Here is an 18,763-nt window from a genome sequence, read left to right as displayed (position 1 = left end):
GTGAAATGGGCCTCTAATGCATGTACATAAAGAGTTGTCCCAGATTAGCCAGTGGGGACTGCACAGGCTAATCTGGGACAACACTTTACGCACATGCAGTTAACCCCTTTTTCACAGAGCACAGCACAGATAATTTTATATTGAAAGGTTTCATCTGATCACCTACCCTGTTCAGCATGCCACTGACTGGGGTAAGTTTGGGCGGCCCTGCCTCTAGCTCCTCATAGATAGGCTCTTGCTCCCGACCATCTTGCCTTGTATCCATAGCAATTGGCCTAGCATCCATAGCAACAGGCTTAGCATCCATAGAAACTGGCCTTGTATCCCCAGAAACCAGCCTGGTGTCCATAGCCACGGGCCTTGTATCCATAGCAACCAATCGATGGTCCATGACAACAGACCGAGAATCCATGCCGAAAGTTCTTGTATCCATGGTCAGGGACCTCTCCCTTGGGTCCATTGGTGCTGCATCCCCGAGCTGTTCATTAGAGTAGGCCCGCAGACGCTGGTTTCTTCGAGCACTCACGGGAGTCGAACCGACCCCAAAAAGTTCCTCAGGCGACCACGTTTTCCTTCTACCCTGATTCTGCGGATAGTAGTAGGAGGAGTATGACGCTGACATGGAGTGTGACAGTCCCGGCTTTCTGGGGCTCAGGGTTGCATCCCCTTGATGAGAATTCTGGGAAGAGGTGGAGCTAGAGGTGCGAGGAGGTGGGGGCGGAGGATTCTTAGCGTGACCTTGACCTTGATCTTTGGTTAAATTGCTTTGGCTCCTGTAACTGAGCTGACTGGAGTTACTGGACTTTCGCTGGACAGCAGGCTTTCTACCGGTATTTGGATGCTGAATGTGGGAGTAGTCATCCTCGACGGAGTTACCCCCCATGTCTGGAGAATCCATCACATGGGCTGGGGTGGAACTCAGCTTTATGTTCGAATGAGACCTTGATCTTTGCTGCATGTTTCCGAAATTTGGGTCGAATATGTATTTCACTTCGTGCGAGTACGTGCTATAGTTCGACACAGTCGGCGACACTACTTCTCGCACTGTACTCTGCGAAGAATAGAATACATCTTGAAGCGAAGTTGTTGAGTTTGTGACAGAATAATTATAATTATTCTGGGAATAAAAATCCTGTTGATTAGGGGAATAAAAATCCTGTTGATTTGGGGAGTAAATATCCTGCTGGTAGAACTCGTCCTCCGAGAACACTGCGTCAGACAGAGAGTCGTGTCTCTGGTGTCCGTGGTAACCACGCATCATTCTGGCTCACGGAGAGATCTGAAAATACACAACACAGAATTGCTTTAGTACCAGAATTACTGATCAAATGCATCAAACTGTTTTAGAGAGCTTGTATTTTATTTTTTCTTGGTTTTAGGCAATAAACTTGCAATTTGCCAGTGTCTGCCTGTATAATAGAAAATAGTGTGTGTATGCATTCCTTTGATATGTATTCATTTTTTTGTAAATAAAATATTGGCAATTTTTTTTTTTTTTAATGTTTATTTAAGAAAATATACTTTTTCTACTTAAATGCACATCTTCCCTTTTTTATCAGCTTATTTTCTTCCATGAGATAAAACATAGCTTACAAGAAATTTGAATTACCGGTAATGCAACAAATGCAAAACCACTGCTAGTCATCCACTATACACCTATACACAATCAAAGTTTAAGCCAAGAATCAAACAATTCTCACACATAAAATGCACCTATGCAAATTTTGCATTGATCAATTACAAAATGATTCTGAAACACTTTGAAGTGGTTGTATTATGTAAATGACATATTCAGCTGCATATTAAAGTGGGGCAGTACCAATAGTGCACTGCTAAAGTGTGAACTGCTGAAGTGGGCTCTGCTAAAGTGCACTGACAGACAGACAATGCAGGGCACCACTTGAGCTATACCTCTCATCCAAAAACTGTCAAAGTTTGAGCTATTGTCTAGCCATTGATCTTAAGTTACAGTTTTGATGGTCAGTTTTGTGACAATCTGTTGTGAAAACACTATTGAATAATGGTTAATTACAACAATGTGGTTCCAGTACAACTTTAATTCTTGTTAAATGTTTGCATTTAGTAAACACAATGTCAAGTATCCAACAAAAAATAAGCCAAGTGTTGTTATTGTGGTCAGTATTCATTTCTTAAGATAAGCCTCAGATAAATATATCATTCTAGACAAAAAGCCATTATTGTTGTTTCTGCATTATTTATTTTCAATGTTAACAATTATGTGACAGCTTTATATAGGAGGGATAAAAATAATGCATTGTTAAGTTAAAATATTTACAGAAAAATAGCTCAGTCTCCATTGTAGATTTTTGGTTTAAAATATTTTACTTTTTATTTTACATATGTAACTGCCAAAACAAAGATCACAGAAAAATCATTTTAACCTTGACAAGAAACTGCTTCAGAAATAACAATGTTGTGGCTGATATGGTTTTTCTGTACAGGTTAATATAATGGCCCATTATCGTTCCAGGCTTTCAAATTGCCAAGACAAAAGTGTTTCAAATACAAATCAATTTGACTATGGTCAGAAACTGCTTCTTAACCCTTTACCTCTTAGATACGTATTTTGACCCACTTGTGGTCCCTTAATATGAGCTACATAATGAAAAAATGGTCTTTAGCCATAATGCAGCCAGCGTATCTCCAGACAAGCCTGCGCATCAGCGCGGTCTGGTCAGAAGCTATCTTGTCAACTAATGAGACAACAGCGGAAAGCGATTGCACAGGCTGGTCAGTATCTTCGCTGGCCGCATAAAGCTTTAAACCTATTTTCGGATGACATGGTTCATAAAATACAAACACCAAAATAAAACATTTGACATAAAAGATCTATAATTTTGAATTTGGTAAAAAACTAACTTCTTAATTTATGTTTCCTCATGAATCTCATGGCAACACTTACAGCCTTTGTAATAATAAATATAAATATAACTTCACAAAGGTATCCGGAGAAGTGCCCCCCCGGAGAACTGCCCCCCGGAGAACTGCCCCCTTATTTTAAAGGTGGCGGAGAGGTGCCCCCCCATCAAATCGGTAGGGGCGGAGAACTGCCCCCCTGTCAGAATTTAGTAGGCGGATATCTGCCCCCCCATCAAATCTGTAGGGGCGGAGAACTGCCCCCCGGTGTCATATTAGTTATTAGTTACGTAGTGAAAACAATACTTACGGGTAATTTTACGTTATCGCCGACCACATTTTATCCGGTAACAATTTAATTTCAGTACAAGTATATTACCATTTATCGAACTGAATAACACAAATTGTCTAGAGGCATGTGATAATACTGTTTAAGGCCCTTGGTACGCATCTGCACCACTCACTATACATGAATGCCTTGTAAAAGTCGTGTTTTAATAAGAGCGCGAAACATAGTCGAGATCCACACAGGAAACGCGTGCGTGTTAATACTGGCAATGTGTTGCAACTAAATATAGACGTGCAACTCGGTACTTATGGAGGAAAAGTTACATCGGAATTAATTTACATTATAAAGATAGTATTGACCCATGGAAAAAAAGTTAATTTACATATAAAAAAGTAAATTAATAGGCAAGGCAAAGGCAATAATTTAGCTGACTTGAAGAAAAAAGTGAAGTGAAGTTGAATTTATAAGCAATTTATTTATGTTGTTTAGTTAATCCATGTCTTCTAGCACCTTATCCGTCGGTAGCATCGCCAGACCGTCGAGTCGTCCGCAGTTTGCATTTTGAGCAGATCATGTCGACATGCCAAACAAACAAAATCGGTAACAGTTGCTTTAATTAGCAGCTAATAAGGCAGGCAGAGAACTTGTTACCGTTAACGATAAGTACCGCGATCTTTTAATCTTTTAATTGGTAGACCGGACCGACCTTAATTGTTAAGAACTTGTTAGCTTTGAATAAAGCCGCATATGGGTTTATTATATTGAACCGTCCAAATCCGTAATTGGCGAAAACAAACAAATAAATTATTGTTTTCAGCTGGCATAAGGATGGATTAAATTGCATGCTAATTGTTTGTTTTTATTACGGGGAAAATATCAAATAATTCAGCCGCGAAAACTTTTTATTAGCAAAAAGTTATTTGTTTTACTTTGTTCACATTGACGAAAATCACGTGATTATAAAGTTGGCGACGTGACGACGTCCATGCCGAGGTAGGTATTTTATGCCGTTTTATAACTTTTATTACTTGTACAACTTTATATTACTTTTGAAATTTCACTCAATTTCCATACATAATAGCAAGAAAGTTACTGGCGTTATTGTCATTATAATACTCGCTTTATATATCACCGCTATTTCTTTAATTAGGGGGCACTTCTCCGGGTCATCAATTCTGACAGGGGGGCAGTTCTCCGCCCCTTATTAATCAGCAGGGGGGCAGTTCTCCGCCCTATACAAAAACAGTGAGGGGGCAGTTCTCCGCCCAGTGAAAAATCTTTGGGGGGGCAGTTCTCCGGGGGGGCACTTCTCCTAGAGCCCTTCACAAATCCTAAGGAAATGATAGGCAACCCTTCCGTCTCCAGACACGTTAATTAGTTAACCCCCTTACAAGACTCAAACAGCAGTACATCACGTCCTCAAGAAAACCTAATTTATAACAAAACATTAACTCCAAAATGTCAGCCACTAATCCATGTACTTTGCACAGAAACTGTTCATAATTGCTCTAACCTTCATCAGGACTTCAGAATTATGGCAACGGGATTAAACTAATACCATACTGGTACTTCTGTCTTAGCACAACCAAGATATTTTATCAGTATTAGAGAGACATTCTTTCCGTCACCAGTCCTGTATCAGGTACTTATCAGTCCAGGTGACTGCTTCTAACAATACGAATGAGCCATGCTCCTGGAAATGGGGCTTCATGCATTTTTTCCCAGATAAGCCTGTGCAGTCAGCAAAAATTTAACCCTTTGCATGCTGGGAAATTTGTCTTCTGCTAAAATGTTGTCTGCTAAATTTCTAAAATTAGCATTTTCTTCAAAATTTTTCAAAGAATACTATCAGAATAGCAAACAGTTTGGATCCTGATCAGAGGCCACGTTTTGTGGCGTCTGATCTGGATCCAAAGGGTTTGCAAAGGCCTTTAAAATTCGGTTCCAGCACTGAAAGAGTTAACAGCAACAACACTTGCCACTTTTACAGTAATTTAAAGGGTTACTGGAGAGTTCAGCGAAACACCAGTTCGGCGAATTGATTATAAAAAGTAGGTGTTAAACCGGTTCGGCGAAATGATTTATAGTTGATTACGCCTTTACATAACTACTAAATAGGTGTGAATAGATCGATGTACAGCATTGCTATCACATTCCAATTGTATATTTTAATTAGCGATATTGTTTTCACACTTAATATAAAGAAAGCTTGGCTCAAGTGAGGCTGTCAAATTTCATCACCCGAAAACAGCTCACAGTTTGGTATTTAGTGATGAATGTCTTAGTACATAAGAAAATATTTGGATTGTTATAAAAACATTAGCACCTGATATATAAACTTACACTGAATACATCAATACACATCAAAAATGCCCATAGTATTACCAATAATGACCTTGTGATTTGAATATTTGCACACTTTAATAAATGATATTTTAAGCACATGCATTTAGACCCATAATCACATAGCAGAACTCATACTGTGCCAGCACTTTGGGTGTTGTTGTTGTTGTTGTTTTTATCGAGTGCACCAGGATTGTCTCCCATATGGCCATCGCCCCCAGAAAGACGTGTTAGTTGGTTACAGGGGATAGTGCAAGATACAGGAGACACCCCGTTCCAGAGGTGACCCTGGGTCTTTTAGTGCCCGGTGTATAGAACCTAGTACACTGCACCTCGGTTTAACATCTCATGCGAAAGACGAGTTAGTAGGTTAGGTGCAGCGAGGAATCAACCAGCGATCTCTGGATTGTGAAGCCAGTGTGTTACCACTAGACCACGGATCCGCTACAACCCAGCACTTTGGGATACATGAGGCTTTCTTATATAATGGTGAACAAGCATACATACAACACATAAATGATGTTTAAAGATTACTTTGCCATTTGCCCCCTTTATAACCCCAACCCAGTGGGAGATGAAATTATCCCAGATCTACAGTCTGTCAGTCATCAAATTATTTTTGATAAAATATAACCCTGTTCAACATGTAAGAAGTATGACTTGAATGATACAAAATATTAAAAATCTGGTGAAAACATACGGTGACAACATTCTGGTGTAAAAATCCATTTAAAAGTAATTATGGTCATTGGAAACATAAAACTTACTGCGTCTAAGAATACTCCATAAAGTTGAACAGTAATTATCTTACTTAAAACACAACAATATTATATTATATATCTTTAGAGCATAATCAGAGTAAATTAATTTTTGTAAAGCATCAGCTCTTGAAATATTTGCAACGATTTTGTATGCAGCTTACACCAGTGCAGGTTACATTAGACTTAGTACATAAGAAAATATTTGGATTGTTATAAAAACATTAGCACCTGATATATAAACTTACACTGAATACATCAATACACATCAAAAATGCCCATAGTATTACCAATAATGACCTTGTGATTTGAATATTTGCAATGTCACACCATTAGTTAAACCCACTGAATATATGATCCATTTGATATCAATGAAGCATATGCAAAAAAATGAATATATTTATGAATTTAATCAAATTAAAAATGGCTCACTCATAAAAAACACAACTAAAAAATTATTTGGTTTTGTCAATTTAAAAAAGGCTAAATATTGAAAGACATCATTTATTAGAATTTTCCATTTATCATGCTAGTTATATATCCTACCTATATAATTCCTTGTTTTCTTACTGCTTATAGTACCTGTATTACTATACACGCTTTATATTGTAAATTATCCACACAAATACACATACAAATTGTGTCCACACATATCTGTCAGCTATAAAAATTATTTCCAATAGACTTTTTAATTCCACAACTCAAGCAAGTCCAAATCTGTCCTGACACTTTCCTGGATAGAAACTCAAAACCAATTACCTTAAGGTGTGATTTCCTATTATATATTTACATTTTAAAGACAGAGGTGATCGTTTGATCTCCAATTGATCCTCAACAGATAACAAAGCCCAATGTGATGAAGTCAAATAAACAATAGAGATCTGGCTGTCAAATTTATATGGCAGTTATGTCATTTTTGACAGGTACTGAATATCTGGCTCAGTTTTGCTGATTTCTGCTTGATATCTGTTTAATTGATCTTCACACTTTAATTGGACTCTTTTTAAATTGCATGCACACCATGTATATATAAATGTTTATTTTTATTTAAAAGATTTGTTTATAAATTGTATTTAATTTCTGTTGATTATATTATATTTCAAATACCTATGGTATTTATTACTAATGACAAATTTATTAGTTACTGTAGAATAAAAATTTGCATAATATATAATTGCATTATTTTAATTAATTTAACAGCGAAAAGGGTTTTTAAATTCTAAAATATCAAACCATTGCAATGTATGCATGCACTTTAAAAATACATTTAAAATGAAATATAAAAAAACAATCGTTGCTAATAAAAGTCACAAAAAATTGCTAATTTATATACAAAAAGTATAGTCAGACTATCAAAATAAAACATCCAGAACATGAAATAAACAGTTTAGCTTGAGAAAAACATCAACATGATGTCAGTTTGAAGTTTGATGTCTTATTCTAAATTCTCATAAACCAGCTTTATAAGAACGTTATTACTTATCTGTCACATGCTGTTATTACATTTGTGTGAGTATCACCTGACATTAATGCTTCATACTTTGTGGGGGCATCAAAAGAAAAGTAATAAGTCATAGTTTACAAACAGGTGAAACAACACTCTGATACAGAAATGTTTTACTGAAGTACACAGATAGAATAATTTTTTTTTGCATATCACTTTCAACTGGAAACAATTACAAAGTGTTTGAAATGCCTTCCATCATTTGTGTGCATGCCAGTTGATACAATATTCAGAGTGTTTTAAGTTGCTTTAGCCCTTTTCATGCTGGGAAATTTGTCATCTGCTAAAATGTCGTCTGCTGAATTTCTAAAATTTACATTTTCTTCGATTTTTTCAAAGAATACTATCAGACTAGCAAACAGTTTGGATCCTGATGTTCTGTGGCGTCTCATCTGGATCCAAACTGTTTGCAAAGACCTTCAAAATTCAGTTCCAGCGCTGAAGAGTTAAATACCTTTGTACTACATGCAAATAGGAGCCCTGCTCTGGGAAAACAGGATTAAATGCATGTGCATTGTGTAGTCCCAAATTAGCCTGCGCAGTCTGCACAAGCTAATCAGGGATGACACTTTCCACCTTAACCAGATATTCGCTGAGAATAGACTTCATTGAAACATAAAATACAATAAAACTGATTTCACAGTTCTCGTGTAATAAATTAGCACACCCCACATTATACCCCCCTCTCAACCCCCCCCCCCCCCCCCTACCCCCCCCCAACAATTTTTTTTCCTTTTCTGATTTTTTAACATCATCTCATAAATTACCACACCCCACATTATAACCCCCTCTCAACCACCCCCACCCCCCCCTACCCCCCGATTTTTTTTATAATTTTTATAATTTCTTTTTTTAAACATCATCTAATAAATAACCACACCCCATATTATACCCCCTCTCACCCCCCCCCATTTTTTTTCATACATCATCTTATAAATTACCACACCCCACATTATACCCCCCCCCCCCCTCTCCCTCATGTAATAAATTACCACACTCCACATTATACCCCCCTCTCAACCCCCCCTACCCCCCACAAAAATTTTTTTTTTTTCCTTTTCTTATTTTAAGCTCGACTATTATATATAAAATATATATAGTGTAGCTATCCTACTCACCCCGGCGTCGGCATTAGCGTCTGCGTTAGCGTGCAAATGTTAAAGTTTTCGAACTACCCCAAATATTTTCTTTGTCCCTTGACATATTGCTTTCATATTTCGCATACTTGTTTACCAACATGACCCCAACCTATAAACATAAGCAGACAACTCTATCAAGCAATATGTTATAATTATGACCCCTTTTCCACTTAGAATATGCAGCAAATGTTAAAGTTTTCGTACTACCCCATTTATTTTCATTGTCCCTTGACATATTGCTTTCATATTTTGCAAACTTGTTTACCAACATCACCCTAACCTATAATTTATAAACAAGCAGTGATTTTTTTTGCTCAAATTTACAGCCGAATTTCGGCTGCTTCCCAATCGCAAAAATACACGTTTTTTCCCAAAATTCTGACCAAAATTTCCCAAAAAAAGCCAAACTTCCAAAAAAAAAAAAAAAAAAAAAAAAAAATTTTTTTTTATTTTTTTTTTTTTTTTGTAGAAAGAAGTCTCATATAACTTAATTATGATTTCTTAAATCTAGGTCTCAACTTTATTTTTTAAACATCTTACAATATATATAACTTGAATTTAGTCATTTTTGTCCATAAATCATTACCAAACTTGCCACTTTTATTGATAAAAAAAAAACCAATTTGACCAGACTCCTTTTCTAGAAAACTCCCTGAACATGCACTTAAAAACAATATCACTTCTGTTACTTGTAATCCTATTTATAATGCTTAATTTTTCCCAATTTCATGGTTTATCGCGCTATTTTTCCCAATTTCACGGTTTATCGCGCTAATTTTCCCAATTCAAAAGGCACAGGCTGTAACAAATTAAAGCAAAAAAAATCACTGACAAGAGCAGACAACTCTATCAAGCATTTTGTCATAATTATTGCCCCTTTTATACTTAGAATATGCATATTATTGATAAATCTATGTTAAAGTTTGTGTACTACCCCAAATATTTCCTAAATCCTTTGACATATTGCTTTTATATGTTGCATACTTGTTTACCAACATGACCCCAACCTATAAACAAGAGCAGACCACTGTATCAAGCATTTTGACATAATTATGGCCCCTTTTACACTTAGATAATTGAACATTTTGCTTAATTTGCCATAACTTCTTTATTTATGATCACATTTTATTATTACTTTGACAAAACAACACTTACCTGAATACCACAATGGATTCCACCCAAACAATACCCCATGCCCCTACCCAGAATCCCTTTCCCCCCAACCTCCCCCCAATTTTTTTTTTCGGCGTAAGCTGTATTAAGCCAGCTTTTCACCTTAGCCTGACCTTTGTTAGCATCCAATAGAATTCAAATAAAACTTCCGCGGCCAAGTACAGATGAATACACTTCATTGACTGCATTGGCTGATTTGAGAATATGACCAGAACATTGGAAACATGTCCGCGTCTTTGTAACACTGTTTTACTGCGTGTTCAGCATGAAACAATTTTATATCTAATGAAAAGGCTTAATAGATAGAACAGTTTTACACTCAATCTCGACATCAATACAGTTTGTGCGTCCACCTTTTATTTTCAGAAGATTTTCAGCGCGAGAATGTTTGCACTTAAAGGCTATTTTCTCATATTTATTACTAACTTCCATATTCCTGTCAACATGTTAACATGTTAAAGTATAGAGAGCAGTGGAAGCGAAGACTCACTTTAATGCATTGCATTTCAACTCGCGAGGTATATCGGGTCAATTTGCAGCCACTGTGTGTGAATGTCAGAGTTTACATACAGGTCATCGCTGCGTCTCTACCCTATGTGCTGATCGGAGTTCGCGGCCAGGAAAATAATCGTTACATAATAAAGACGCTATAGCGTGAACAAGGTGAACTGGAATTTTCTTTAGACCAGACAGATGTTAAATGAAGATATCCAGCGATATCATATGGTATGTCAATAATACATTCTTAATGTGTTTTACAACAATACCATGATAAATATTATTTTTAATTAATTTAACAAGAATTATGCCATCATATTGACTAATGAATTAAGCATGAGCGCAATGATTCTCGATACTGTTAAAAATCGAATCAAATAGCAAGTTCGCCAGACAAACCGCGTATAAATATTTAAAATATATACTGATACTTTGCGTGTGGCCGGTTGACTAATATGTTTTAATTTCACTTCCATTCTTCTTTTGGTTTTCTGTTTTGTATCTTTACGTTTATGACCAGCAATATGTAATAATGTAAAATAAGCCGCGAAAACTCCGCGTATCATCCCGTACTGCGTTTGCTGCAGCTAAGAACTGCACAGAAAAAGACATTCGCTATCTTTGATCTCATTCATTGAGGTCTTTACCTTTCATTAACTGCAACCACAATCAACGCCTTATATCTTTTTAAAAGATATTTCTTGTTTAATCTAAATTACCCCAACCCACATTATACCCCCTCTTACCCCACCCCACCCCCCCTACCCCCCCCCCCCCCTAATTTTTTTTAACATCATCTTATAAATTACCACACCCCACATTATACCCCCCTCTCACCCCCCCCCCTTACCCCCCCCCCCCCTCCAAAAAAAATGATTTGTTTCCTTTTTCTTTTTTGAAAAATCGTCTAATAAATGACCACACCCCACATTATACCCCCTCTCAACCCCCCCCCCCAAATAAAAATTTTTTTTTTCCTTTTTTTATTTTTTAAAGATTGTCTAATAAATTATTGAATATGAACAATTTCCCCATGATGGCTTATGTTATACTGTCAAGCACTCGAATAGTCGAGTGCGCTGTCCTTTGACAGCTCTTGTTTAGGATACTATTTGTTGCTGAAAAAGTTTTCAGCATGCCTTTGAATAAGAATGTTTCAAATCTGTGATAACAAATGGTGTTTCTTAAAATTTGTGCAGCTGTTAGAAAAAATAATTTCTAAAAGTTTGAACAGACTAGATACAGAGACGGAATGCATTCAATATGTAAATACATTTGGGTGTTTTCATTAAACTTCTTTATGTGGCTATCTTTGCACTTAATCCATTAAGAATGTAATTGGACCACACAAATACCTGGTAGATATGTGACCTTTCAGAATCTTTGGTGTGAATAAAACCATTAACAGGTAATTGGTAGGAATTTTACAATCTACCATCACCTGCTGAGCAGAATTTAATAATAAGAATGAATAGTTGATTTAACAGTTACAACGCTTTTAAAATGTCCAATATCAGGTATATTATTAGAAGGATTAAAGTTTTATTACCTGAGAATCAGTTATAAACTGATCAAAGGATCCACAATTTAATTGTGCTGAGTAATAATTAACATATATTTATATTGGTTTCCTCAAGAAGACACTGTTTGCACTTTCCATAATGCCCAGTTCGGTATGTACTTAATTTTACTATAATACATCAACAAAACACTCCTCACAGTATTCCGTAATCATTCAATCTTTTTAACGTGATTCGTGCCATAAAAGACAAATAACATCACATTCACCTGAATTATTGCACCTTTCTCACTAAAAAACAAAAATGCCACAGTCATTATTCACTGTTGTTTGAAACAGCAAAACCTAGGCACTTTTCATCACCTTGTCATAATTCACAAGTTTCTTTAACAACAAAATTGCAAGCACCTTCTGCAGAAAATGTAGAAGAGTTCTTGAGATCAGGGGATCATCACTCAATACACATTTTGGGGTCAACAAGTATCCAGGGATCAGTGTTGGTTTAGTGCTGTAAATCAATGCTATCAACACCCCACTTATCTGATGTCCCCTGTGACACACTGCCTTCTGCCAGTTCAGATGCAGATGAAGATTAACTGACCATTTGCACTGGATGCTTGAAATCTGACCCACTCGCTGGCCACTGACCAGCGGTCAAGATCTTTATCTGGTATTTCCTTTCAAATTGATCCCCAGTGAAATTAATTGGAAAATCTTTGTATGCTAAAAACTCTTTGGACATTGCTTACATTCAAAATGAAATTAATTGACCACTCCCTTAGGAACTTCAGTCTATTTATCAGACACCGCTTCCAAAATAGAGAATTAATTGATGTTGGATGTTGAATCGGAACGACCACAATCCTATCTCACACCCCCAACATGGTCAACTTGATAAATAAAACTCAACCCCCTTGGTGCTGATATGGTAGATATTTAACCCTTTCAGTGCGGGAACCGAATTTTAAAGGCCTTTGCAAACAGTTTGGATCCAGATGAGACGCCACAGAACGTGGCGTCTCATCAGGATCCAATCTGTTTGCTATTTTGATAGTATTCTTTGAAAAAAAATCAAAGAAAATGCTAATTTTAGAAATTCAGCAGACGACATTTAAGCAGACGACAAATTTTCCAGCATGCAAAGGGTTAAGTTTCTCTCCTAGAAAAACAGGATTTTACAAGTGTTGTCCCAGATTAGCCTGTTCAGTCTGCACAGGCTTATCAGGTAAAACACTTACTGCTTTTTTTGGTACTCAAAGATTAAAGCACGTCTCTTTCAAGTGAAAATCTAGTTCAGGCAAAAAGTGCGATCTCTGATAAGCCTGTGCAGTGTGCACTGTGCAGTGTGCACAGGCTAATCTGGGACTTTAGGCATTTTATGCATAAAACCCTATTTTCCAAGTCGGACACTTATTTACCTTTGGCATACCATGGTGACAGGCATTTTCTGTTAAGAAAAACTATACTAAATACTGTAATGTTCACATAAATATACACTTATAACATCGCATAGCTGTACCAGTAATTATAAGATACTGATAATTACATTTAGAGCACCTTTATTTGTGGAACATTAGCAAATAATGACAAAATTAATACAAATATTACAAAAAGCGAGTACACCAAACTGTTACACTAAATCTCGGCCGTATTCTAAGTGCAGTAATCTGAGTAAAGAAACTAACATAAATTCTGCATGATGGACTATGATAACCTTTATAGTGACAGCTGTCAATATGAAGAACAGAACAGAGATCAATGGCCCGAACGACAACATTCTGCAAATTGCAACATAAAACCCCTTTTAGTGCATTCAAAAAGTATATTGCCCGACTCTAACCCAATACATTGTTTTTATTTAATCAACAGCTTTAAGTTGCTTTGAATTTACAATCAATATTACGTACTTAATTGATTATAATATTTTTTGTTGTTGATCACATTTGATTGCATTACTACTCTATTTACACAAAAATGCTTAATATTAATATAAGAATGTAAGTATTGTTATTTTACATACAAAAATACAAGATATAGGTTTTACCAGTGTATTTCAAACTTTATATTTCCATAAGTGAACCACCGCCAATTTTTCTTAAATTAAATAAATATAGCATTACTTGTACACACACCCTGTTAACATCCACATTAATGTTCCTATATGAAATTCTCTGTACTAATAACAGGTGCATGTGATCCCAAATTCCGACTTTGTAACACTCCAATGATCTTACAAACACCATATAGACCCATTCACAATTATTTTCATGAATCCAAATTCATAACTAGTCCACAACTAGCGTATCGAACAACCAGACATCACACAACTAGACAACGTAACTATTTCCCAGTCCGCTGATTTTTTATGACAGTCTGAATAATTCACTGACTCATAAAGTTTGTCACATAAGACAGATTCAGCTTCAATTTAAAATAATACAATGTTCAAAGGTTAAATTCCGAAGATGAAGTTACATTATTGCACGGTTTTTCATCTCAACCACAACGTTGTTGACGGGATACAAGGGTATATTGTGTACACTGTGTTTGGTGATTGTTTGATTAATTGTAAAGCTTATCTGTTCAATGGACACAGGCTGTTACGGAAGAAATGATTCAATAATTTGTTAAAGGAAAACTATTAAAACTCAATATTTTATACAAAGGATTTGAAAACTTATAAGTAGAGTGCCAAATATAGAACCATTAATTTGGTCGACATTAACTATTTTTCATTATTTCAAACAATCAATACATTATAGACAATACATAGGATTTAAGAATAAACCTAACAACTGAATTCTAAACTAAGAAATTATGATCTGTGATATTGTAATTTAGTTTTATTTACAGGTTTTTATTTCCACATAAATTAAATTTATACAAATGTAAATTGTTGAAATTCTCTGTAAAAAGAAATTTTAGACTAAACCAAGTATAATTCACCAGCGGGTATCTTGATAAGCCATGCTTACGTGATGCATTTAAATCATTACAGCGTGATTACCTCATATTTTGGCATACTTCAGAAGGGATTATAAGCCTTCTGGCCCACAAGCAGATATCACATTCTGGCATTCAAGCAATAAATTAGTGTGGGTATAAATTACTTTTGGTTACTAACAATATCCTGACTTCATTGTGTCTCTACATCTCTGTGACTCACAGGGTTAGAACATGTCATTCATGAAATCCCATCTCCAAATTTTATATCTACAAGCCATATCAATCAACTTCCATTCAGCCTATGTTATCAGTAATTATTGCTCAAAAATATAACAAATCCTTATTGGCCTTTGTAACTGTTTACATTTCACCTTGACAGGGTATTTCCACCCTTATCAGCCCACAACCACAAACACATCTTTTATTACCATTTTATGATAATAAGTTACAGAACCAACATGACTTTTAGATTCTCTAGTGAATTTAGTCTAGTACAGCTGTGAAGTTACTAATACAAGTATTTTTTATCAGGATATTTTGTTATTTAACAACAATCATTTATCTTTAGCAGATCTTAATCACACCTTTTTTTTAATTTGATACTATTTCCAAATGTTACAAACCCAAGGGATAAGGCAGGCGGTTGTATTATAGCTGTTACTCGAAGAATTTAGAATATAGATATAGAAGATATATTAGTGTGGGCACAAGGAATACCGGTAATATTTTCCTGAAGAGTGCTGTCACTACTAAAGATATGTGATATTTGATGTCAATTTGGTGCACATTATTGTGACAGTGATAACCACATAATTGATCATATTATTGCTCTTATTGCTAATTAAGCCTTTATATTCTCAAATATACAAAGACTTTATGCCACTTTCAAATCAGTTAAATCAATGTCACAAAACCATTACACAATAAGCGATTTAGTTTGTTATTTATTTTTACAGTTAGATTATTGAACATTGCAATCCCATGCACAATTATAAACATATTAATCAACACTGCTGACACGTTTGACAAAGGAACTCGTTTTTCAATTTGCAGACAATTTCTTAAAAGTGCAATTAACTTCTATTAAGTAAAACTACTGGTGATTGAAAACTGACAACTGTATAGAATGTAACAATTTTACTTATTAACCTTTGATCATAAATATTTTGCCATTAAATAAAGCTCTTCAGTAAACAAGCCTTTCAAGCAATAGGACAATAAACACTATCAATTTACTGCTACATTTGACAAGTCTAGCAAAAAAACAATCTGTAGATATGTTGCCCATCAAACAGGACCAATTTGTCAATTACACCAAGCAACCTTCGTCATTATAGTAATTGAAATAACTTTCCCTATCTAAAATAAGTACATTTCTTAAGTTTAATTATCTTCTCTAACCTTTTAGGGCAATATGTTTATTTTTGCTATTTTTGATTTATTTGTTGATGTTTTCCTATTTTTTATGTCTTACAATCAAGTAAAAGCCATGAAATAGTTTTAAAATGCTCAAATCACATGTACAGAATCATTATTAAAGTTTGATTTGATTAACCTCTTTATAGCCAAATAATTGTACAGTAGCTAAAATGAAAGATTTATATCAACTTGGGTGAATTGATACATGAACATGTAAATAATATGAATAATCAGTCTCTCAATCTCAAATGGTTTATTGCTTCACATTACTAAACCAATTGGAAAGTGTCGTTCCTCAGATTAGCCTTGTGGACTGCACTGCGAGGATTATCTGGGACTACACATTACGCCCATGCATTAAGCCCCATTTTCTCAGAACAAGGCTCATTTGGAAACTAGAAATGGCGCGGCAGAGGCAGATGCATATCCCCACGCCGCATGTTTGACCCAGGGGCGCCCCATGGTTGTTAATGGGTCCATGCATAATTGAGATTGACCATATTGTCATTTAAGAGAAGTTCAGTATCAATTAGAAGTGAATCGGTGTAGAAATGAAGAAATTATAGTAAAAGACAATTTTGGGTGGGTGACTGGCCTATTATGGGCGGGGCGCCCCAGGGTTGGTAAAGGGGCCATACATAGTTGAGATTGACCTTATTGTCATAAGAGATGTTCAGTATCAATTTGAATTAAATCGGTGTAGAAATGAAGAAATTATAGTAAAAGGCAATTTTGGGTGAGCGTGGCCTATGTGGGCAGGGCCCCCCAGGGTTGGTAATGGCGCCATGCATAGTTGAGATTGACTGTATTGTCATTAAAGAGGTTCAGTATCAATTTGAAGTGAATCGGTGTAGAAATGAAGATATTATAGTAAAAGGCAATTTTGGGTGGGCGTGCATAATTGAAATTGACCATATTGTCATTTAAGAGAAGTTCAGTATCAATTAGAAGTGAATCGGTGTAGAAATGAAGAAATTATAGTAAAAGACAATTTTGGGTGGGTGACTGGCCTATTATGGGCGGGGCGCCCCAGGGTTGGTAAAGGGGCCATACATAGTTGAGATTGACCTTATTGTCATAAGAGATGTTCAGTATCAATTTGAATTAAATCGGTGTAGAAATGAAGAAATTATAGTAAAAGACAATTTTGGGTGAGCGTGGCCTATGTGGGCGGGGCCCCCCAGGGTTGGTAATGGCGCCATGCATAGTTGAGATTGACTGTATTGTCATAAAAGAGGTTCAGTATCAATTTGAAGTGAATCGGTGTAGAAATGAAGATATTATAGTAAAAGGCAATTTTGGGTGGGCGTGGCCTATGTGGGCAGGGCGCCCCAGGGTTGGTAATGGGGCCATGCATAGATGAGATTAACTGTATTGTTATAAGAGAGGTTCAGTATCAATTTGAAGTGAATCGGTGTAGAAATGAAGAAATAACAGTTAAAGGCAATTTTGGGTGGGCGTTGCCTATGTGGGTGTGGCCTATTATGGGAGGGGGGCCCCAGGGTTGGTAAAGGGGCCATACATAGTTGAGATTGACCTTATTGTCATAAGAGAAGTTCAGTATCAATTAGAAGTGAATCGGTGTAGAAATGAAGGGTGGATGTGGCTTATTATGGGCAGGGCGCCCCAGGGTTGGTAATGGGGCCTTACATAGTTGAGATTGACTGTATTGTCATAAGAGATGTTCAGTATCAATTTGAAGTAAATCAGTTTAGAAATGAAGAAATTATAGTAAAAGGCAATTTTGGGTGGGCGTGGCCTATGTGGGCGGGGCGCCCCAGGATTGGTAATGGCGCCATGCATAGTTGAGATTGACCGTATTGTCATAAAAGAGGTTCAGTATCAATTTGAAGTGAATCGGTGTAGAAATGAAGAAATTATAGTAAAAGGCAATTTTGGGTGGGCGGGGCGCCCCAGGGTTGGTAATGGGGCCATGCATAGTTGAGATTAACTGTATTGTCATAAGAGAGGTTCAGTATCAATTTGAAGTGATTTGGTGTAGAAATGAAGAAATTATAGTAAAAGGCAATTTTGGGTGGACGTGGCCTATGTGGGCGGGGCGCCCAAGGGTTGGTAATGGGGCCATGCATAGCTGAGATTGACCGTATTGTCATAAGAGAGGTTCAGTATCAATTTGAAGTGAATCGGTGTAGAAATGAAGAAATTATAGTAAAAGTCAATTTTGGGTGGGCGTGGGCTATGTGGCCGGGGCGCCCCAGGGTTGGTAATGGGGCCATGCATAGTTGAGATTGACCTTAATGTCATAAGAGAGGCTCAGTATCATTTTGAAGTAAATCG

The 18,763-nt window shown here is 36.3% G+C and overlaps 1 protein-coding gene across 2 annotated transcripts in view; it reads right to left on the bottom strand.

Moving 5' to 3' along the window:
* LOC127842247 (leucine zipper putative tumor suppressor 2 homolog) overlaps window positions 1-18,763 on the bottom strand; it is a 123,312-nt gene that overhangs the window by 43,601 nt on the left and 60,948 nt on the right. For both annotated transcript variants that reach the window (XM_052371668.1, XM_052371669.1), the window contains exon 2: window positions 167-1,279. In XM_052371668.1, coding sequence (XP_052227628.1) covers window positions 167-1,261 — 1,095 coding nt within the window. In that variant the 5' untranslated portion in view covers window positions 1,262-1,279. The remainder of the gene's footprint in view (window positions 1-166; window positions 1,280-18,763) is intronic.

This window comes from Dreissena polymorpha, chromosome 8 (genome assembly GCF_020536995.1).
Source record: "Dreissena polymorpha isolate Duluth1 chromosome 8, UMN_Dpol_1.0, whole genome shotgun sequence".
Lineage (NCBI taxonomy): Eukaryota > Metazoa > Mollusca > Bivalvia > Myida > Dreissenidae > Dreissena > Dreissena polymorpha.
This window is presented reverse-complemented; position numbering and strand designations above follow the sequence as displayed.